We start from the raw sequence: 23664 nt of genomic DNA, 5'->3' as shown, positions 1-23664 counted from the left end.
GTTTCTCCTGTGCAAAACAAATTCTACACAATCTCAGAGCAGCTCAACAAATCTTTTTTTTTTTTAAACTTGCTGTATACCTTATATAGGTACTCCTGAAAAGACACAGGTTCTCTCCTTCTCTGTAGGTGTATGTACATCTTACACAAGTATGTGCACAAAGGAGAAAGATGTATATAAAGCACACACAGAGAGGCCAGCTAATGTGTTAAGCTACTGCAGCGCAAATCAGAAGTGAAAAATAAAAGGAGCCTCAGGACTCCAAATATCTGTACACTGCCCAGGATTAATCAATAATCAAAAGACCTGAACGACAAGGTACTGTACTAGCATCACACAACCTCCTACCATCAAATCAATGTATCTGTGTGAGCAATATCCACCTGCTTTGAAAATATGCCCTTCTTTAGAAAAAAGAGGCCTCTTTTGCAAGCTTACATCATGTCTCACAATTGGGGAAGGTAATTAAATGAAATGGAAGCAAAATTTTCTTAAATAATTTAATAGGCTGGACAAACACAGAAGTCAGTTTAGAGCCACAGCTCCACATATTACAAAAATTACCCATGCTGAGGAAAGAATTTTCTGAACAAGCACCTCAGATGTTGTAGCCTACTGTCGGTCCTTTTTCTCTGTTCACAGTACAATAGTTCCTTATAGGCGTAGGGGCCAATCAACATCTGCTTTGCAAAGACACATGACAAGTGAGCATATTCTAATTTGTGTATACACATATAGAGAGTACACACAGAGATGATTATTAAAAAAAAAAATAACGAGAAGCCTCCCATTCAAATTCTGGACTGAAATATTCCACTTATCTCTTTCAAAAAGCAAACAATTTGTCTACTTAATTATATAACATACATGTCAACTGACATGTGAGAATTAAAAATAAATAACAATGTACAAACCCAAATGTGTTCTGTAAGTTAATGGTAAGTATTTATAATTTGACACAACCCATTTTACACATTAAAAAATATTAATTTTTAGAACTAAGAAAATATCTTAATCACTTACTGGTTAGATAGAAAAATTGTACTATAAATAACACTGATGGTTTGCCTTTATAACAATTATTTTGAGGAAAAAAATGGTAATAACTTGAAAAATAATCAAAGAAATTGTGGTCTTGCCAGCCTATTCTTTCTAGGCTGCATACCAATCCTTACAGTACAAAAATTAAAAAAAAAAAAAAAAAGAAAAGAAATCTGTAAGAGAGGATGTAAACCCATAAATATAAGGAAGTATTTCTAAGGGTCACACTGAGGACAGAATGAATTTACTCTCACTCCTGCAATAAAAATAAAATACTTTAAACAATTTCTGCCGTGAAGAAACAGCACTCTGAACTAGCATGGACTACGTCTGACAACGGTTTTCCTAGCTTTTAAAGCCATAAATTCAAAACTACCTGTGTTTAAAAGGAGATAGATGCAAATATTTTTAAAGTAATTCTGAAAGGTTATGCATACAAGCCCTCATTACCTTATGGCTTCCACTGACCCTTTTACCATTGCAAATTAAAAAAGGTAAAAACTAACACCAAAAAAAAAAAATCTTATTTTCCTGGAAGAAACAGAAAGAAAATGGAATAAAAACTAAAAACATGACAGGAGTGGTCTGTTGGAAATAGACAAACACACATCCAGTCAGCCCATCCAGGGTTTCTATTATATTTTCAGGATTAATACACCATTTGCAATATTAAGCGGTGATTTCTCCAGCTTCTGTTCATTACTTTACATAAAGATCCAGCTGTTGGAGGACCCCAAAAGCATATACCTGCATTTGTTCCTGTCAGACCTTGCTGTTAAAAGCTAATAAAAGATTTAACAGTTCTTAATAGGAAGATCTTGTTGAAGGGAAAAGAAACCCATAAAATTCTAATGCACTACTCCATTTAACACAATTCACCTTCCTACTGAGAATTCAAGCCTAATCTCACACTTGTGTAGAAAAATAATGAGATCAACAACTCCTGATGCTTCTTGAAGTATTCTAACCGCAATTCAAACGCAAAAGCACGTTTTCCCCGAATATCTGGATTCGTTGCAGAGCTGAAATAAACGCAACCTCTGGCAGAGAGGCTCCTTCGTCCCTTCTTTGTACAATACACGGCGTTTTCTCACCTACAGCAGCTTACACGCAAACAACGCATTTTTAAGAGGCATGCACAGGTTAGGCATCACGCAAACAGACACACAGCGAAATTAGTATTGGGATTATTTTTTTTTAATAAGTATCTAATCCCCTGCATAATATCCATAAACTGCGACGTTACAAAATGCTTGGGGGTTTTGTCGTTTCTCTTTTTTTTTTTTGTCTTTTTAAAGAAAAGCGCCAGCGTGATCCGAAAAATCCAAATCCTCGTCCAAACGCGCTGTTATTACAAAGACACTTCCCCTACCGCCACCAATTAGCGCGGAATTAAAAATCTAAAATAAATAAGAAGGAAAAAAAAGAAAGAAAGATAGATTAGATAGATAGATAGATAGATAGATAGATAGACAGATGGATAAAGTCGATGATGCCCAGGAAAACCACGGCGTGTAAGCAGAGTGAAAGGGGGTACGGCGGAGGGGAGGGCGGCCGAGCAGCGGTGCGGGTGCCCCCTGCCCCCGGCGGTGCCGGCGTTGTTTGCGGCGGGGGCTCCTGTGCCTGCGCCGCTCCAGCGCCTCTATTTACATCAGCGGCGCGAGGTGCCCAATGGCGCGCGCGGAGCCAATCAGATGGCAGATTAGATGTCAACTCGGAGGCAGCTGTCGGGAGACGGTTGCAGCCAGTTTACCTCCACAATTCAAATTCCCAACCTGGCGGGCGGAGGAGACCCGGACGCTCCTCCAAGGGTCGCGCCCGGCAGCCGGCATTCCTCCCGCACCGCGCCGCGCCGCCCCGGAAAGGCGCTGCGCCGCACCCGCCGGCCCGCGATCATCGCGCCTGCCTATCGATCGGATCCATCGATCCATCGCCGGAGTTACCGGGGCTAGGGCAGAGGGGTGCGGGGGGGGAAGGGAGGGGGACGGCCCGCTCCAGTGCTCGCGCCCCTTTGCTGACGCCAAGGAATTTTTTTTTTCCCCTTCCTTTTTTTCCTTTTTTCTCTTTTTTTTTTTGATTTCCGCGTGTGTTTGCGGAGAAGTGAAGCGCAGTTACGCGCCCGCGCACCGGGGCGCGCTCCTGGCGGCGGGAGAGTCCCGGGCAGGTCACCGGGCCGGGGCGCCCCGCGTGGACTGGGCGCACACGCGCGCACACACGCGCGCGCGCTCTTCCCACAGGGAAAGGAGCGCGGCCGCGTTACGTGGATCTCACTGCGGTAACTCCAATCAGTGACAAACTAATTTGCTAAGAGCGCGCAACGGCGCAACTCGTTCTCCTCGGGGAAAAAAAAAAAAATACCGGGTTAAAGAGAGAAGAAAAAAGGAGGAAAAAAAAAAAAAAAGAGGAAAAAAAAAAAGGCCCCGTGAAAGATAATGGACGTTATCCCCCAGGAGCCCCCCGGGTCCGACACTCCGGTTACAAAATCCAACCCCCGCCCCCGTCCGTCCCGAGCTGCTCGTCCTCCGGGCCCTGCGTGCCTTCGACGCTGTTTCAAAGTGGTGGGGGCAAATATTAATTGGGTCTGAGAACAACCTAATTTCGGCAGCGAAAACCGCACTCCGGTGCCTCCAGCCCCAGCGGGGCCGCGCATTGTGCGCTGCTCACCCTCGCTACGGAGGCAGCGAGGGGCAGAACTAGCCCGAAGAAGGGGGGGGAGGGGGGGAAGAGAAAAAAATAAAAGAAAAAAGAGAGGGATGGGGGACGAGGGGGGGAAGGGAAGAAAAAAAAGTGAATTATAAAGAAACTAAGAGCCCGACACAAGCGACACGGAGGCACCAGCCGTCCATTAACCGAACGCGGGGAGTTACCTGGGTCCTGCTGATGGCCTGCCCGGTGTTCCCGGGACTCATCGCCGGGTGGTTCCTTTGTTGTGCCGCTGCCCAGGCCGGGTTTGCCGCTCCGTACTGGGCGCCCATGTCCTTGCCCATGCCCATGCCCGCTGCTGCCTGCTGGCTTCCCGGGGCGGCCGCCGCTGCCTGAGGCTGGGGCTGCGGCGGGGCGCTAGGGCTGCTGTAGTCGGGGTAGCTGCTGCCGTAGCTCCGCATCATGGGGCTGGGGGACGTGAGCAGCTGGTTCAAGGTAGGGGTGGCCCCGGACGGGTGCTGGTTCTGCCCGGAGAACCGCGCGAAGCCGCCGGCCGCCGCCGCGCCGGCACCAGCCTTGCCGAGGCCGGCCCCGCCGCCGGGGCCCATCATCATGCCGCCGCCGGGCTGCCGCGGGGAGCTCAGCACCCCGTAGCCCGCCGCGGAGCCCCCGTAGCCGCCGCCGCCGCCTGCCCCGGCGGCCGCCGCCGCCGCCGCTGCTACGGCTCCCGCGCCGCCGCCGCGCGCCGCCGCCGCCGGGGCCGCGGCCGTAGCCCGGGTAGTGGTTGTACTGGCTGTTGGGGTACCCTTCGTGGGAGTTCTGCAGGGGGTCCATGCTGTTGGGGGCCGCCGTGGGGTGCATTATCCCCATCCCGGGGCTTTGTTGTCCGCCATGTTGATCAAAGCAAGGCCCGGCGCGGCTCGCCGTAGCGCTGCTGGCAGGGGCAGGGGCAGGGTTGCCATAATAGCTATTGAACTCCGAGACACCCACCGCGGAGGGGCCGCCGCCGCCTCCCCCGCTCCCGCCGCCGCCGCCGCCGAGGCCGCCGCCGCCGCCGCTCCCAGCACTCGGGGGCGGCTGCTGGGGCTGCTGCTGTCCGCCCAGGGGTCCCAAGCCGGGGTGGTCGTAGCGGCCGCCGATGGGCTCGCCCATCTTGCCGGGCATCTCCTCCTCGTCGGCGCTTTTATTCAGCATTTGCTGCGGCTGCTGGGGGGGCTCGGCCTGAGCGCCCAAAACACTGTCTTTTCCTCCATGTTGCTGCTGCTCCATGTCTGCACTGGGCTGAGCAGCGCCGCCACCGCCACCGCCGTTGTTGTTGCTGCCGCTGCCGCCGCCGCCGCCGAGGCTGCTGTTGTTATTCTGCACGGGATGGTGCTGAGGCGGCGGCTGCTGCGGCGGCGGCGGCGGCGGGAATTGATTTAGCTGCTGCTGTAGTGCATGGTGGTGGTGGTGCGGGTGGTGGGCATGGTGGTGGTGGGCATGGTGATGCGGGTGGTGGGCATGGTGGTGGTGGGGCGGCGCGGCGGGGTGATCGCCTCCGACGCTCTTCAGCTTGTGGTTGGGGAGCAGCCCCGTCTCCATAGCCGAGCCCGGGTTGGAGGAGGAGGAGGAGGAGGAGGAAGAAGACGAAGAAGATGAAGATAACGCCGAGGAGCTTCCACCTTCCTTCAGAGCCGGCTCCGAGGAGGAGCCGCCGCCGCCGCCGCCGCTGGCGTTGTTGTTACCGGCGGCAGCGGCGGGAGCCGCGTTATTGGCCATGTTCGGCGGCTCGCTGCGGTGGTGGTGGTGGAGATGGTGATCTAAATTATTCACGCTGCCGCCACCGGCCGGACTCCCCTCGCCGACCCCTAGCGCAGGGCCCGGCCCGGAGCCCCGGCCCCCCCCGGGCCCCGCTCCGGGCCCAGGCCGCCCGGCAGGCTCGGGGCTTTGCCCTTGCTGTTGTTCGCACCCGCGGGAGCCGCTGCGACTTGCGCGGCCATGATCATCGCAACATTGCGAGTCCGGAGAAATTGGTGCTGATAACTATTAAAAAAAAAAAAAAAAAAAAAAAAAAAGGAAAAAGTTTGAAAAAAAAGGAAAAAAATCGACCCCCACTCTCAAAAAAGGTGGGCGAGCAGAGGGATTGGGGGAGGGAGAGGGGCAAAAGGAGGAACGGCCGGGGCAGGGACTTGACTGATCCCAGAGTATCCCCTGCGGACCGCTCCGCACACACCGAGTTACAGCGATTTCCCTCCCCGAGTCCGTGGTTGAGGTTAGAAATGGTAAGAACGCCTTACGATCCGTGCCCGTTCCCGCTGTGTGATTTCATGTTGAAAGTTTTTTTGTTCAGGTTTAAATGAAACTTTTTTTTTTTTCTCCTCCTTTCCTCCCTAACCCGGATATGGGTAAACACACGTCTGCCGGAGCCGCGCTGGCCCAGCATGGCATGAGCGAGCGAGCGAGCCAGCGCCGGCAGCCATCGCCCCCTCCGCCCCGATCGCTCCCGCGCACCCGCAAAACGCGGACTGGACTCCGCGCTGGACTTGCTCCGGCTCCCGCTCCCCTCTCCGCTCCCCCTGGCAGCGCGGCGGGATGGGGGGGGCGCCGCCCCCGCGGATCCCCCCGCTCCCAGCGGGGTCCCGCCCGTGTGCGCGCCGGGGGTCGCGGCCTGCGGGGAGCGCCGGACCCGCGCGGGGGCTGCTCCGAGGCCAGGGGTCGAGGCGGGCCCCGAGGGGCGCCCGGGCCGCCCAGCGCCGCTGGGGCGGGGGGACAGCGGGACTGTGCCCAGTGCTGCGGGGCCGAGGGTGCCGCCGGCGGCGCTGCCCCGCGCGGGCCGGGAGGGCGGCGAGGGGCCCGCCATGCGCGCGGCGCCCCCGCGTCCAGCTGTGCCCGGGCAGATGGATCGGTCAAAGTTTCGGGGGCCGCACGCTGACCCCCTCCAGCCCCTTACTCAGCCGCCTCGTATTCCGAGGACAGGGACCCGTCCGCTCTTGTCTCGAAGAAATAAGACTTGTTTTAGATTCTTTCTTTACCCCCACCTCCTAGCCACCCGCCCCCCGAAGATTTATACTGTGTGTGCAGACTGTTATAAAATTTAACCTAAAATTCTGCAGCGGTAGCATCTTTGTAGTTGTCCACATTGTCCAGATGTCTCCAAATTCTAACGGTCATTTGCACTGATGATGCTTTTATATATAGGGCCGTTTTCAATATGTTCTATGTACTTATTTGCAGATCAACAGGAGTTGATCAAGGAGAGAGAGGCATTTTCAGTCTCATAATTGTTTCCCCAAACAATATAATTTCCAGTACACACAAGACACTCATGAAAACGTAGTAACACAAAAACCAAAATATGTAATCTGAGTAACTCTTCCTCTAAATAGAAAGCTGCTGCTGACCTACATTTTTGAACCTCAGAATGGTTTGAAGTTTTTTTTATAACTACCTTAATACAAATGATACCCTAATATAACAAAAGGTAATAGTCAGACATTACGGTCAACTAATGAAAGCATTTGGGAGATCAAATACTTGGCTATGAACACAGCAAAATGGGATATTAGCAAACCTTTTCAGTACAACAAGGGGCTAAACCACGCTGTTTTAAATGTATATATTTATGCGCTCTGTTAAAGGTAAGCACATTTTCAAATTTCAAAATGGATAAATAGGAGATTCAACCGTAATAGTGGAGAAAAACGCAGCGTATCAAGATGCTGTCATGAATAGGTAGGCTTTTTTGAATCCACTGTGAAAACATTAAAGAGCAGAAGCTTCATGCTATAATGCTGAGTTACATGCAAAGTTTATTGATAAATGTACGAACAGTGTGATTCCAGTGTCTATTAATTTTAGTTCTGTCTGAAGAGTCAGATATATTCTGGTTTCCTTTATGGAGTTAGTTTTGAAAAGTCTCAGTGCTTGTCAAGTACATCTTGCTAATACTTCTGTTACAATTGTGGGGTTTTTTCTTTTTTTTTTTTTTGGTACTTTTTTTCAAGTGTAAAAATGTTATATGGCTAGTAGAAAAACATAGAGCAGGAAAAAAAATGGTGAGTAATTCTAGTGGGGGGAATCAGGTGCATACCCAAGGGTCATTACAGGCTGTAACAACAACAAATTGCAATTCTATGCAAACTGCAAGAAAGGGGTATATCATCTTTGTAGGAGAGAGAATAACAGAACTGTAAGATGAATTCATGCCAAATCATTCATCAGCTTTTGCCAAGAGAATACTACATCTTTGTTAGTGAGCCTTTTTGACATTTTCTCCTGGATTTTCTTCTTTTCTATATTCAAATGCACCCTAATTATACACATTAAACCACCTAAGTTGATTTTTTGAAGTCTTTCATATGCAAATAAAAATATAGATGTCTCCTCGTGCGTATTTATTTACATGTGTACTCTAAAAGAAAATATAAAATCAATTACACATTTATACTTCAATACATTTATATTTGAGCAAAAATACATATATTGAAGATCTTCTGAGATGTACTGATAGTGCCTGGGCTGCAGATCGCAATGCTTCCTGACATCCTCTGCAACTCTTTCCAATCAGGAAAATAACCTGCAAAAGTTTAACGCAAATTTACTTTGAAATGTTTTCCCCCAGAAAGCGGAAAAAAAGGATGAGGCTTTAAACTGAAGAGTTCATACCTCTAACTCTTTTTCCTCCCATTCGTTTCAGCAACTCGGCTACAAGATTGGAACTAAGAGGCTATAAAATTGAGGCCCTCAGCACAATGAAATCAGTCTGCTATAAAAGGCAACACATGCCAGTTTTTCCTCCCCAATGGCAGATGCCACACCCTAAAGCAGACAGAAGGCACTGCAGTCTGTGCAAGGGAAGCACAACACAAAGCAACAACGATGGTTCAATTTTCTAGATCGCAAATAATGTTGAAATTCCTTTTGCCATCTTTGCTCAGATGATGAGTGGTACTGTTTGTTAAATTCAAATGCTCCTTTCCAAAAGCTCTCATTGTATGCATGAATTATGAATTTATTATAATATAATGTAAAAAAGCTCTAATTACCATGCATATTATCTGCTGCAAAGTGATTGCATTGATATTTGATATCACAAGTGTGCAGTTTCAACTTTAGTTCCATTTTCACTGTTCCTTCAATTTAATTATTTTCTATAAACCAATGTTGTCCAAGTGTGGTTTCTCTCTCTGGATTTTTTTCTGATAAATTATGAACTCAGGTGCTCTGGGATCCCTTTTCAAGGTAAACAACATAATTTTCTAAAGTTATTATCAGTAAGTTGTTTATTCCGTTGGCTACAACATCCGTACAGAGCCCCTAGACCACCTGTCTGTAGGTCAACCTCATGGAAGTCAGGTGCCTTTCCTAGCAGTACGGCAGCCATCCTTCCATTTGGTCAGAGAAGCACCTTCGAGATCATACAAAGAGTAACAGTGAAGAGAGAAACGGAAGACAAACCAATATTGTAATAGGTCCAAGGTGTTAGGCTAGAAGTATTGGGAGAAATTTTTTATGTTTGGGGGGAGCAAGGTAAAAATTCAGTCAGAAGTTCAAGAGCCTGTTGGATTTGGCCTGGGTACCTACAAGAGTCTGAAAAATCCCTGTGTACAAAAAAAAAAAAAAAAAAAAAAAGGTTTTTTGCTGGGTTCTTGTTGTGCTTTATGTTTAAATCCACTGCACAGTTTGATGAAACAGTTGTCAAATTCACTGTAATTCTCCGTTTCCTTCTTTTAGATTTTCATTAGGTTTAATGAGGAAAAAAGAGAGAAGTATGTGGGCTTTTATTAAATTATAATTTCTTTTACTGGTTAAACATCCAATCGAAATCACTCCAAAGTCAGTGTAAATCTTTTAATTTATTTCAATAAGGCAGAAATCACATCACAGAAAAGTAAGCAGCCAGCTCAGGGCTGCTTTAGCTTGGTATTTGGAGCTACAGTAGTGGGATTTTCCTTTAAAAGATCCTTTATGTGGTCAACATACAAGTATAACATGTGTTTTCTTTACTGCATAAATATTTACATGTCAGTCACAATTGTAGTATGTAAACTACTACTGTAGATATCCAGGTGATAAGCCAGAATTTCTTAGGTGTATAGCCTGTAGGTAAGTGTAATAATTTTATTTTAGCTGGTCATAATGAACTTAGAAAAAAAATGTCATTTATGCCAACAGATCGTGCCTAAAACATGTAGAGAGTGACACATTCTACCATTGAATTAAAATCCATTCTTTAGCAACCACTAATCCTGGGCAATTTAATCAATTTCTTCTGGCAATGTGTAAACAAAAGGACTTCAAAACATCACCATCTCCATCTCGAGAATGTCATACATGATTTTATTATGGAAATGAAACATGCTGGATTTAGACCACTTGAATAGAATGCCTAAATACCTCAATTTTACAAATGCGAATCATCCATTGAAGTCAATAAGATCACTCGCTTCCTTAAAGTTAAGCCCTGATTAAGTGCTTCTGTGGACTGAGGCCTCTAGGAAAAAACAGCTCTTGAGTCTGTACTTTGGTGAGATATCAACCCCACCAGTTTTCTAAATCAAACCAAAATCTTCCACTTGGCAGTAATAGGAGGGGTTGTTGATTTTGGGATTTACCCACCAGTCAAATCCGAGACTTTAACCTGAATTACACTAATATTTCTGGATCCTATGTCATTGTTTGAGAACATCATTGCATTTTGGAGAAATTTAGAAAAAGGCCAGCTTTCCTTCGATTTCATAATTTATGGTCACATTTATTTATAAATTAGAAAACTTAAATGAGAATCAGTATAACACTAACCACAGAGTTCTCTGCCAAGTTTCTTTCCCATTCTCCTACCTTTACAAATCTTTTCTGATGTGCAAGAGACACATGGGAAACCAAAAGAAATATTTGCTGTTAGCTACACACTGGTCGGAGGTCCTTCCTGTCGTCAGTTGTAGCATGCAGGGTTGACTGATACATGGAAGAAACAGTCAAACTGACAGTACACAGCTTTCACACCCATAAAGTAAATGAGATTGGTACCTTAGCTGTAAACACACTGGACGTTCCAAGAAAAATAAAAAAACCTTAGTTTTGTTTCCTAAACTTTTTCCACTCTATGGTCATATATTTTATATATCACAGTGTTTATCAATTCCTGTTTCTAGAAACAGAATACTGTGGTCTCCATGTCTTAACCAAGCAAAATAATTTGTCTGTAGGATATTTTTATGTACAGCCAGAAACGCACGGATTTTAATAGGAGATGGCACAGTATTTTTCCTTTGCAAACTGATTTGCTTTTCTATCACTATAGTGTATATGCAATTCTGAATTTTTACAAGGGTGACAAAATTATGATTTTGCCTGATGCACTCTATTTCTGACCCATTTCTGTAGTATTTTACCATTTACAATCTTGAATACAGCGCCTCTGAGTCTTTTAGTGGGAGCCCCACCTTTCTCCTTTGCTGTAATAGTCTGTAATTCCCTTTTCCCCCACCTTATCTTCACTCCCCACCCTTTTACACGTGCATGCATGTCTGCTCTCTGTGAAATCCCAAATTCCTGCAGCCCAACTTTCAGCTGCCTTAGCCTCCTGAAGTATAGTCATGCTGTATCACTCATAAATATCACGCGTACTGTAATCCTGTCTTCCAAGTTCCAACAAAGTCCACTGCAGTGTGAATTTTTTTCAGCCCCTCTGCACATGGGACACAAAGTGAATGCTCTTGGGACAAGGAGGAGAAGCTGCAAAGGCTGAAGGAGGGTGAAGGAGGAGAGAGATGGGAGAGGTCAGATGAAATTATCCTGAGCCTTCTCCATTCCAACCTGGTACATCCTGTGCTTTCTCAAGGGGGCAACTTCCTGGTTTGAGAGCTGTTGCTTTGATACATTTACCCTTTAAGCACTCCTGTAAACTGAGAAGTCCAGTTACTCCCACTTCACCATCAAGGAAGGTACAAGGGAGGTATGCCATGACTGCATGAACATCTCTTTCAGCTGCAGCACCAGCTCCAGCAGCTCTATGTGACTGCCACAGTCACCTGGCATGGACCTTTGGGGGTGCTGATGCAACGTTCTGCACAGCTGCATGGTGTGCCAGCAACCCAAGCAGGGAGAAAGAAAGCCTATTTTTATCCAGATCCTTGCACTGACTCACCCAACGGCCCAAACAGTAGTGCTGGCATAACAGGAAGGGGGAAGAGAAGGGGCAGAGTGCACGAGGCTGTTACCCGCTTCTTGCTGTTTGACCAAAGAGATGCTTTGGTGGCAGAGGGTGATAATAGGGTCTGTTTAGCCAGTACTACTGCCAAAAGAAATGTATGTCCTAAGATTATAAACAGGTGCTCTTTTCCAAAGCCCAGCTGGGCCAGTGAAAAAAGTCACTGTCCCCATTTTTTGTTGGCATTACCCTGTCAGATATTAATGCTCCTCACATCTGTTGCTACAGTTGCTAGAATGAGTATTTCCCAACCCTTTTCAGATTAAATGAGCCAAGTTACCAGACTCACTATTTAAAATATCTGCATTAGCTCAGACCCATTTACCTAAATAAGATTAGGATAAAGTAAGCCAACAGATCTGAGGAGACAATCTGAGGAGACAGCGCACTCCAGCAGAGGGGCAATAAACAGCTGGCAGGTGGTAGTAACCTCTTCAATAAACACAACTTCTGATGTACTGAGAGACTCCATCCTTTTAGGCCCTAAATATTGGTCATGGTGATGTAGAGGCAGTTACATGTCAGCTAAGAGAGTTTATCTGTTCTTTACGTGTCAGGCTTGGAGCAGTAAAAGCTTCAGGGTGTGGGGTTTGCCATCTTTTATTTCTTTATTAACTTCTTATTATATTCTTTATATTACTGCATCAATGGGATGTACACTTGTGAAGCATATGCTGAACCACTGTTCATCTCCAGAGTCCCAGGTTTGTATTACAACTGCTGGTCCATCATCCTTGCTCACGCAGAGCCTCAGTGGAGCCTGAAAGCTGCAAAAGCGAACTTGTGATTCTTCTCGCAGTTCCAGGTGGGAATGCTCCTTGCACAGGAGACAGCTGAAATGCCTGCAGTCTCTAGACTGACAGCGAGAGGTTAGCTTGGATGAGGTTGCTCCACACCAGATGGAGAAGGGGCAGCCATGGCTTTGTTTCCAGGGAGCTAGCATAAGAGGAGGCTGAGCTCCTGAGGAGTGCAGTAGCTATCAGTTACACACGGAGCCCCCACGGACATGTGGAGCTTGCTCTTGTCCTCAGCAAACAGGACGTCACCACCAACTGCCGTTAGGGTACTTCACTTTCACATCCTTTCTGCCACAACATGTCTGATTGTCAAAGCCACAATCAAATCCTCATTGTGAGGGCAAAGTATTTCTCAAGAAGAGCATCTCTCACAGCTGGCTCCTTGCTTCAACTAAGCTAAGAGCTAAACTAATATAAAAGAAGAGTTATATTTATATCTATATATATCCTGGATGTAAACTACTTCAAGATATGCAGATCTGAAAAATTTCAATATGCTACTAATCTAGGGTGTGATCCTGGAAATTCTTACTAATTCCTGTAGTCCTTGCTCCTGTTAAGCCAATGAAACTTTGTGACAGACTTGAGCATCTACCATGTGGTGAGGACTGGACTGTTTAAAACATCTGTTTCTTCTTGCCTAAATTTAAAAAGAAATGTTATTAAAATTAGAAAGCCCATTTTATTAATCCAAAATATCATCTAGTTATTTAACAAAGACTTAACAATGTGAGTCATCTGCATTAACAAATCCAGATGCTATAGTCAGAGGCAGCAAAGACTCACGGACTGACAATAGACTTGCTTTGTATGCTAATTAATTTTTTGCTATTTGTTTTTCATTCCAAACAGACCATCCCTAATATTTTATCTCTCTTGGTGGATTCTAAGTGAACAGAAAAATTCTGGGTTCTCTCTCTTTCTTAAAAAAGTAATATACAAATACTATTAAGATTTTTCTAATCTATTCAGCGGACTTCATAAGAAAATGAAATGTGTGCATATCTTCTTGCTGTGTTACAGCTGTTTTCGTCTCATCCAGAGGATTGGACAAATGTGGTTTTCATTTGACCACATTTAAATTTAAATTGCCACACCATTCTGTGCTGGATGTAAACTTACTCTGTATATGTCCAAGAAGAAAGGAGCCTAGTTTGGGAATTGTTATCCATGGTGATTCTCACCAGCTAGAAATCAGGGACCCCACTCATTCTGGAAAGGCCACATAATGTAAAGTCACCTTGTCTTTTTTGCTCTCCACTGAAGGGCTGGTCCCACTGAATGGGAATTTTCAAAGTACCTTGCAACAGAAGAATCAAAGTTCAGCAGGAGCAAAGTGAGGCCAGTACTAGACACTTTGCTGATTTAATTTTAATACATATAATTTTTATACAGGGATCTTATTTGCACAGCTCAATGGAGTCATGTATTTGAAGAGCACTGCTGATTAATTAGGTTGGCTGAGTATGAATGAATTAGGTGATCTGTATTTTATGTCTATTTTGAAGTTCATTATTGTCAACTTCACCTCATTCAGTGCTCCATCCTGTTTCAAAAACTTATTGCTAACTCTACTAGGGCAGGAAAGGGAATCATTAAAAGCACTAAGCAAGCCTCTTGAGTATGGTGGGTTCTGTTACAGATGTATAAATCCAGCTCATTACTCAGCTAAGGGGAACTGACTTTCAAGCTAGGTTTTGAAAACAGAGGGATCATGAGTCGGAAGGTGTGAAAACTGCCGTTTTTATGACCAGACCTGAACCAAGTTCTCCATTCCTGAGATGGAGTCTGTACCAGCGTTAAAAGTAATCTGCCTCTTTTTCTAAATACATTATGGTTTTGCTCCTATTCTCTCAAAAGATTGCAGAAACAACTGATTTCATTTATTTGGAATATTTATCTCAACCCTTCGGTAAAAACAAATTCACATTTCACTTAGAAATACAACAAAGGTAGAACATGCTAGACTTTCCTTTTTGCTTCTTTACTTCCAGTTCAGGAGTTTCTTTATTCAGTCTGATGTTAAATCTGCTTGTATTAGAGAATCCTTTTTATCTGAGCAAATCTTATTCCTTAGCAATGAATCTCGGAACATTGTGGGGTGATTGTATAAAGCCATTGCTTTTTCTTTATTGCCCACTAAAGAAACATTTATGATTAAATGGGAAAGGGAACTATCTCATTCTCTTGAGCTGGAGATATTGGACTCAATAATGTCCTTCATACGTGTATGCTCTATTTCAGCTAACCTGTTAGAATTGCAATATAAAATTGTAAATCAATGGCATCAAGCACCTGTGAAGATGAGTAAGATTGCAAGCCATTTCTCAGATAGATTTGGAGAAACAGCTTCCAGCCAAGAACTCTTTTACATGTTCTACAGGGTCTGCCCTAAATTACCCCAATAAAGTCACTTGTTATACATCATATTGAGAAAATTGCCAGCTATCTGATGTCAAGTACTCAGGAACACTATACATAGGGAGACTTGGACTTTGAGATATGTGACATACAACTGGATGTTAATAAAAATCGAGTTACAGGCTATTCAGCTGGTTATGTGCAGAGCTAAAAATTCAGAATCTTCTTCAGTAATGAAAGCAGATCCTTAGGAATTTGTTCAAATCTGTTCTGTTCAGCTATAACTGCAGAAAATGCATTATTTCTATACAAAGTGTTCCTTTATTGATTACTTCAGTGCAGGTAAGAATAGTTAAACCCAGTTACTCATAAACACTTTATGGGATAGAAAGAATGAAAGTAAGAAGGAATTTTGTTTGTTTTTCTTTTCTTTCTGTAATCACAATGGTATCTCTTTTAAAGCTATTCATCTTCTGCTTGGCTGATTCTCCTGTAAGGGCTTTAATAATATGACTCTACTATGAAGTGTACTTTTGTACCTACAAATATATATCAGTCAAAATCCTTACTTTCTGCATTTTGGAATAAATTTACTAAGATTTATATATGTGAAATATTCCCAGACCTAACAAATGCAGACTTGTTATTGCCCAGACATGGTTTTTACCTCCACAGAGCTTGGAGATCAGTGCAGTATAAACACTTGGCATGGCAGCCAGAAAATATAACATAAAAATACATACCTACCCCACTGATGGTATTTCAGCCCCACTCACAGAGTTGACAGTAGCCACTGAACACAGTGCTGTCCCAAGGGTGTTCTCTTGTTCCCTGCAGAGGACACTGGAAGGTGGGGGGGACATGCCTTAGTGTGTGAACCTGATGGTTTATGCTGCTCGGGAAGAATGATGACAGGTCTGCTGCTGGAAAAGGGATTAGAAAGTTACCTAGAAGAATGAAGATAGGAGGAGTCAAAGAATGATCAAAGAAAGGATCAGAGAGAGGAGAAACTCCAAGGAGAGGTACCTGCACAGAAGATGGCATCACAGAGGTCAAAGCGTCTTATTATGGCTCTGGATTCAGAAATGTGAGGCAGAAGTTATAAGCCAGTAAGGAAAATGGTGACTTCATCAATTGGTGTCTTAGACTCAAAAATGATTTCTAGAAGATGCTTGCTCATCTATGAATCATGAGGGTTAATTACGTAAAATTGCTTGACCTGTGTTATACCTCAGGTAATGTTACCTAGAGGTATCTTCTGACCTTAAATTTTATGAATCTGCATAAAGTAACTGTAAGGAAGGAACAGAAGAATATGATGTTGTTTCACTGATTTGAATTACAAAATGCATTTGCATTTTCATTTGCATTTACTGTCTTAAGAATAACTGTACTGTATGCAGTTGTGGGATGGAGTTGTCACTGTGAGTTGAAAAGAGGTGAACGTGTTTCCTGAAAGACCAAGATCACATTCACAGGACTGACGTCTACTAGCATAGCTGTAAAGAGATGCCAGATCTGACAGGCATAGCTGTGTCAACAGAAGCCTCTGGTAGAGACACAGTAAAATGGTATTTTTACCAATAATATTTTATGACAATGGTGGGAGATGGTTTTATTCTACTAGTAGACAGTAGTGTTTTGCATGTACAGATGTATCCATGCTAAACTGCTTAGGATTTTAGTATTCAGTACAAAGCATTTCCCTCAATGATTCCTAAACCAATCAATTTTGTTGGTGCTGCCAGAGAAAGGGCATGCAACTGGCCCTGGCAACTGTCAGCTTTGTGGTACCATACATGACAGCATTTAATAAGGGGAAAGGTGTAGAGAGAGTTTCATGAGAAGTCCAGGCTAGATCTGTTGGCCAAATAGTTTCTTCAGGCAGGCGTGTGAACAGATCAGGCTGAACGCAGTCGGAGTAAACAATGACTAACAAAAAATTTTTTTTCAAAAATACTTTCTGTCCTTTGAAGCAAAGGTTTAACAATACTGGCAAAAACGATACTGGAATAAATTGTGCTGACCCCATGGTTTTCATAATTACAACTATACTGGAAAATTCTTTGTGGTGTAAACTAGCTCTCAGAAAAGACCCTAGGGGAAAGAGTGAAGGGTGATAACAGTTAGCACTTCATTCAGGAGCAGAGAACGAGGAGGAAACATCACTATTTTGGTCTGTAAGGGTAGGCCAGATGCACCAGCTTGATCAGATTGTGACCCACTCTCAAGCCTTGCCTATACAAAGTGTGTATTCAGCTGTGCTCATGGCCTCCATTTCCAGAGAGTTCCTAGGAGGTGAGTGCGCACAGCTTTAGGACCAGCCTAACAGATTCAGTCTCTACTGAGCTGGTGATCAAAAGTGCAATTCTTCCTTTTCACAGTTCATATCTAGGTGCTCTATAATTTGGAAGGGCATGACCACTAATCAACCTTTACTCCACCTTAATAAAATTTTGCAATATTCCATGTCCATACTTCCTCACCTCCACCCCTCATCCCAACAAATTTCTTAAAGCCTTTCAGGACTCTGGTACAGTTTTTTCTCTGTCACTGCTTCTGCAGCTTTAACAATGATTCTCCTCAAAATGGTGACTAGTTGCATGCTAGAGCTTTCACTGTGTCTGCACAACTCACACCTGAGCCCTTCTCACCAAGGAACAGGACTCAAAAAGCTGAACCTCAGGGCAGAGGAATAAGATTCAAAGGCTGAACCTCAGGGCATTCAGAAACAATTTGGAAGTGATTGTGGTAGTGATTGTTGGGAATGCATTTTCAAGCAAGGTGAGCTAGGGATGCTGCTCTGACTGCTTCTCTCTCTCCCTCCTGTGCTGTTGTGCCATTTGTGCCTCACGGTGCTTTCACAGCGCTCACCCACCACAGGGCTTTTGTTTCTCCTTATTTCCAGAGTCGCAGCTCTGACTCTTCCTTTGCCACACCATCCCACCATACCCCCGTTGTCTGTCCCCCATCGCAGCAGCTGCCAGTCTCACACGTGTGTGCAGACATCCCACGCAGGACTGTGTGGTGTTTTATTTCACTCCTCCTCGGGGAAAACATGAAGGGCTGGCAGTGAAGGCTGGCAGTGAAGTGGGAAAGTGAAGGATCTGGGAGGGGTGCAGGCACACCTCGAGGCAGACTAGAGGCTGGAAAAGCAAAGGAATGGAGAAAAGATTGCAACCTCTGCTCCAACGTTGTGCCTTGCACATCAGAAAGGAAGGTGCTGGCACACAGGAGACCTAGAGAAGACTGAAGTGGCCCATTACTCTCCATGAGGTGTTCAAATACACACACAAGCAGCCCAAGAAGATGAACACAGATGGAAACAGGAGCCTGTGGAATACTGAACTGCTCTTTTTGCTGCAGTTACTATGCGTTCTTCATTGCCCTTTCCAGGGAGTTGGGGCTCACACAGGCAATGGAGAAGGGCTCAGCTGCCAGCAGAGGTGGGAGCAGTGCAGATCCTAATTCACTCCAGTGGAGGGGCTGGTGTGGATCCAGCCACGACAGGGCAAATGGGGGCCTGGAGCTGGGTGTATCTGGTGCTGCTACCTTCCGCACCAAGCCCAGGGAACAGAGTGCTGCTCGACCCGGTTTGCTTCTGCCAATGGAGATGAGAGTAGGGTGAGGCATGCACAGACCACTGCCCTGAGCCGGAGGGGGTTGAAAGGCCCAGCGTGAAGTCCCATGGGGCTCAGGCAGGACCAAAACTTTGGCGTGAACATGGGAGATGTCTGCACAGGGCTGCACTTGGCAACTCCTTGGGCAAGTTTGGACCATGAGCACTGTGCAGCCCCTCACTGGGTCCAGGAACAGGTTTGAGGGAGTTCACGAGGGTCCCTTTGGGAGATGGAAGTGCTGCTTGGTGAGAGTTGTGTTTGCTTTTGCTGGTGCACAAGAGGGTGGTTTAAACAGCAAACAAACAAACAAACAAACAAAGCCACAATGGCTGAAACAGTGAATTCAAATATCACTTATACTCATGTGTTGCAAATTTGCTCCACAAAAAAAAAAAAAAAAGTTATTTTAACACAAAGATTTTGGGAGTGTGAGCAACACAGATCCCAGGCCGTCATAACAACACTTAACACGCGGAGAAGTATTTCTATGGGACCCTAAATTGAGTGGGTAAATAAAAGCATGTATCTTTAAATTAATTCAATCCGGCGCGGCGAGACTAACTGCCCCGGGCCTGGTGCTGCTTAGGACGACCCCGGGAGCGGCTGGCGAACGCGGGGAACTCCCGGGAGCGGGCCGGGCCCGGCCCGCCGGCTCTGCCCGGCGCCACCTCGCGGCCGCCCGCCCGCCCGCCGGGCCCGCCGCGCCCGCTGCCTGCCGGGAGCGGCCGCCATGTCGCGTTCCGGGGGCTGCGAGCAGGGCGAGCAGGGGCGTCCCGGCCGCCCTTCGTGCCCTCCTCACCCAGACCTGGGTAATAGCACAGGAGCCGAGGTGTTTCACCTTCTTGGAGTACTCCGAGTGTGTGTGCGCCGGCTCATCCGCGCAGTGGTGCCGCTGGAGCTGTGGTGCCCGGTGCGTCCTGCTGAGCTGGTTGACGCTGGCTTTCCTGCGCTGCTTTTTTGGGGCAACCTTTTCCCCCATGCCTGCGCGTTCCCCTCTTGCTCTGCTCAGAAGTGTTTTCCTAAGCGATAGTGCCGTTTAAGTTCCACATGATGGGACTTGGCAAAGCCATTGCCTGCAGAGACAAGACTTGTGGTAGTAGGAGTTATGATAAATCACACAGTTACCTTGAAGGAGCATAAATGGGGAAAAAAAAAAAATAAAAAAAAAGAAAAAAAAGAGGAAAGTACTTAACATTTTTATTTGGGGTACAAAGAGCACAGAAGTTAAATTTTCAAAGGGTTACAAAGACCAATGGAAAAGCAATGGAGGGATTAAACAGGAGTAGTGGTTTTATCACACCCTGAATGCTCATTCTGTAGATATACAGCAAGACCCTTACTAATCTCTTTAATAAAAGTCCTCAGAATATAGTGTGGCCTTGCAAAAAATGGCGTGGAAGGGCTGTCATGCATCTTTGCTCCATTCCCCTTTTGGTGGACATTAAGGTTGTTTCCTGGTGGAGGTTTTGGGAGCAGGCAAGGAAAATGATACCACTGCTCCACAGGGCAGTGTTACATGGTGTCAGTGTTGTATGAAGTTAGTTGTATAGGTGATGCTTTCATAGCAACCCAGTGTTCCACAGTCTTTTGAGAATTAAATATGGTAATTTTTTTAATGAAAGTAAGTTTCCATAAGTGTAGGGACAAGGTTAGAAATGCTACTAAGTATACCCCTCGATGGGTGGAACTCCAGAAGATCCCTTATACCTAACAGCAGATTTGCTGAGGTGTTTTTTCTCTTCTACATTGAGCCTCTCAGGTACAGTCTCACTGAGAAGAGAAAGTGGGCTAACTGGTTTTGCATGGTCCTCTATACATACATCTGCATGTATGGGTGAACCAAGACTTCTGAGTATCTCATCCTCCAATAGGAAATAAATATTTTGTTTAATGTCTTAAAAAGAAATTTTGTACATCCATAGAATCGGTCTGTGCTTCTCTGGCCAGAGAACAGGGATTTCTCTCTTAGGTTTTATAAAATGTGCTCAAAATGAGGGCCACAGAGAAAATCAGTGGTTGGAGACACTGGTTGGAGACATGCTGATTTACAGATAGATCAGGGATATCAATATTACAACCAATATGGATATTTGTACATTATGTTTGTACTGTGTGTAGTACCTTCATTTTATCCACAAGCCTAAATCACATCAGATATTCTTGAGCATTCAAAAATAGGATCTCTTACATAACTAAAGAATAAAAAGTAAAGAACAGAAAGATTCTGATTAATATAACTGCCTTCTTGAATGTGTATCAAACCCATGATTGTAGAGAATGGAAAAAATTACTTTGTGGAGTTCAAGCTATTTCTCCTTTGTTAAAACAAGAGCAACTTGAAAGATGGTGTAAGTTTTATAATTCAAATGGCTCAAGTGCCTTACTCTAGGAGTTGGAGGAAGGAACATCTTATCCATACTGCTACCACTTATGTGTATTTAAAAATAGACAACACAGAGACTCAGTATATACCTGATGCTTCTTGCACAGTGAATACAAATTTGATGGTTTATGCCATGTCCAAGACAAAACAGATTCTGTGCCTTCTTCTCTAACAAAAGGTTTTGTCTGAACTGAGTATACTCGAGAGGGGCAAAAGCACAACTGAAACTGAGCCATTTTTTCCCCCCTACTTTAATTCTGCTCAAAGAATATCAATCCCACCTAAAATTTTGAGACAATCAAAAAGGGACCCTTCAGTAAAACTGGATATTTTTACAGATACAGTGTCTGAAGAGGAATATTTTCTTCTTCCAGTGTCTTTTTTATGTGGCTATCATGTAGATAACAGCAGGAAATTCCACTTAAGTAGATCCTTAATGGATTTAACTAATGGTTTCTTTGTGATGCTCTCAGACAGTTCTCCTGTAATGTGGATCCTCTAAATATTTAAATCCACCATTGAAGCATTTAATAGGAAGAAAGTCTCCTACCATTAGAATAAAGAAAAGGCTTTCATCTGGAAACAATACCAAAACAAAATCTGATTTGTACAACTGCATCAAGAATCCAAGCCCACTTGCTCTCTGAGGCAACTGATACAACAAGGACCTGGGGTACCAGGTAAAAAATAAGCGGTCATTTGTATATTCGATCTCTATCCTTTGCTGTTTCTCTGTGTCCTCCATATTTTTGAGGGCTGTTGGTAGTGATTATTGGTTTGAGTGAACAATAAAGCCGGTAAATGAATATTACTACTTACTGTTGGTACAGGGAAACTGCCTAACCCATGGGCTCATGGAATCTTGAGAATAGTGGGTGGGTTAACCTGGCATGCTTCTCCTTGTTTTGAGTCTTCTGACACTAGCTCAAAGTGATCTTTCTTACTGTTCTATCCATTACCCTCTTATTTTATTCCTTTTAGAAGTGGAGCCTAATGTTTCTTGAGTTCCATAAAATATTTGAGCTGGAAGCAAAAACCTTTTAGAAATCTACTTACTGTATTGTCAAGACCCAATTTTTTCTCTCCTGTCTCTTGCTTGGGAAGAACAGTCACTTCAGAAACTAGTACTGCTCTTTAAGCTGTCTGCTTATTCCTGGATTTTACCATGTTTCCCTTGCACAAAGAACAAAATCTACTGTTTTCAATCTAGATTGTTTTTGAAAATGAGAAATAATAGAAAAATAAGGCTCCCTGTAGCTTGCATTCAACAGCACAAAACCATAGAACTGCAATTGCCCCACAGCTGCTTTTGTGCTATATAAGATACATCTCCTACCTTCGAATACTTAGGACTCTTCAAAAAGAATAAATATCACTCTCAGCTAAATAAATTTGTTTATTCTTCTCTGCACAGTTTGGGCAGGGATCTTTTTTCTGCAGGTGATATCAATAAATTTATAGGAATTTTCTGCTATCACAATCTGTATTGTCTAAATCCACCTGTAACCTGTTCCATGTCTAGCCCTTAAATACAGACACTTCTAAAATTTTATTCTCTGATATTTCTGTGATACAGTTAGTTAATTTCTGCATTTCAGTCATTTGGTATTATTACATATACAAGCATGTAAAGCCATTCTAAGTGTGCACAATTGTGGTATAAATAATACACAATATAAACAGTAAAGTTTCTCACTTGCTATGGAAACTGGACATCTAGAAAGGGTACACCAGACCAAATGACCCAAAATGACACCCTCATTTGGCTCTAATGGGAAGGTTCTCTAATAAAATGAGTGTGTGCACTTAAATTTTCCTTCTTGTTGCATCTCAGTGCTGTTACCGTTAATGCAGAACTATCAGCATGTTCCTCTCACGCTTGTACTTTATGTTGCATGGATACACTCAAAGGCTCAAATTAAAGGCTTTCTTGCTATCCTACCCGCTGCCAGAAATGGAGTGCCTGTTTTTAAACCAAGTGCTGGATTCTTTGTTACCCTGTATCTCCTGCAGTTATGTAAACCAAAGAGAGTCATTGGAAAATGGCTATTGGATATTAACATCTACGTAAATCAGTGCAGATACTGAACTGGAAGCATTTTATATCGCCTTGCAGAGTAGAATATGACTACCTCAAGTTAAAAATGGGGTGACATTTATTTTGGGTGAAGGAAAGCAATCGTGAGCGAGTACATGGAAACATGGAAACTGTTACTTAGAGCCAGTCAAGCTTTTTTAATCCAGATGCCTCTGTAGGTTATTATGTATGTTATATATATGTGCACTTGTATCCCTGAAAGCCAAACGTATCCTGGGCTGCATCAAATGAAGTGCAGCCAGCAGGTCAAGGGAGTTGATTCTACCTCTGCTCTGGTGAGACCCCACCTGGAGTGCTGCATTCAGCTCTAGGGTCCCCCACACAGGAAAGACATTGACCTGTTGGAGTGAGTCCAAAGGAGGATCACAAATATGATAAGGGGGCTGGAGTGCCTCTCCTACGAAGACAAGGGTGAGAGAGTTGGGATTGTTCAGCCTGGAGAAAAAAGACTTTGGGAAGACCTTATAGCAACTTCCAGTGCTTAAAGTGGGCTACAAGAGTGCTGGAGAGACTTTTTACAAGGACGTGTG

General features: G+C 44.6%; 2 protein-coding genes across 2 annotated transcripts in view; both read right to left on the bottom strand.

Moving 5' to 3' along the window:
- Positions 1 to 5682, bottom strand: part of ARID1B (AT-rich interaction domain 1B) — a 326431-nt gene extending 320749 nt beyond the window's left edge. Inside the window, 2 exon segments of the mRNA XM_050316193.1 lie at positions 3909 to 4425; positions 4427 to 5682. Of these exon segments, the coding sequence (XP_050172150.1) occupies positions 3909 to 4425; positions 4427 to 5442 (1533 nt within the window). The 5' untranslated portion in view covers positions 5443 to 5682.
- The window catches only part of ZDHHC14 (zinc finger DHHC-type palmitoyltransferase 14), a 645017-nt gene that overhangs the window by 524574 nt on the left and 96779 nt on the right, over positions 1 to 23664 (bottom strand). The gene's annotated exons all lie outside the window — the stretch shown is intronic.

The sequence above is a fragment of the Myiozetetes cayanensis genome, unplaced genomic scaffold (genome assembly GCF_022539395.1).
Source record: "Myiozetetes cayanensis isolate MyiCay16 unplaced genomic scaffold, myiCay2020 scf2-11, whole genome shotgun sequence".
NCBI classification, from domain to species: Eukaryota; Metazoa; Chordata; class Aves; order Passeriformes; family Tyrannidae; genus Myiozetetes; species Myiozetetes cayanensis.
This window is presented reverse-complemented; position numbering and strand designations above follow the sequence as displayed.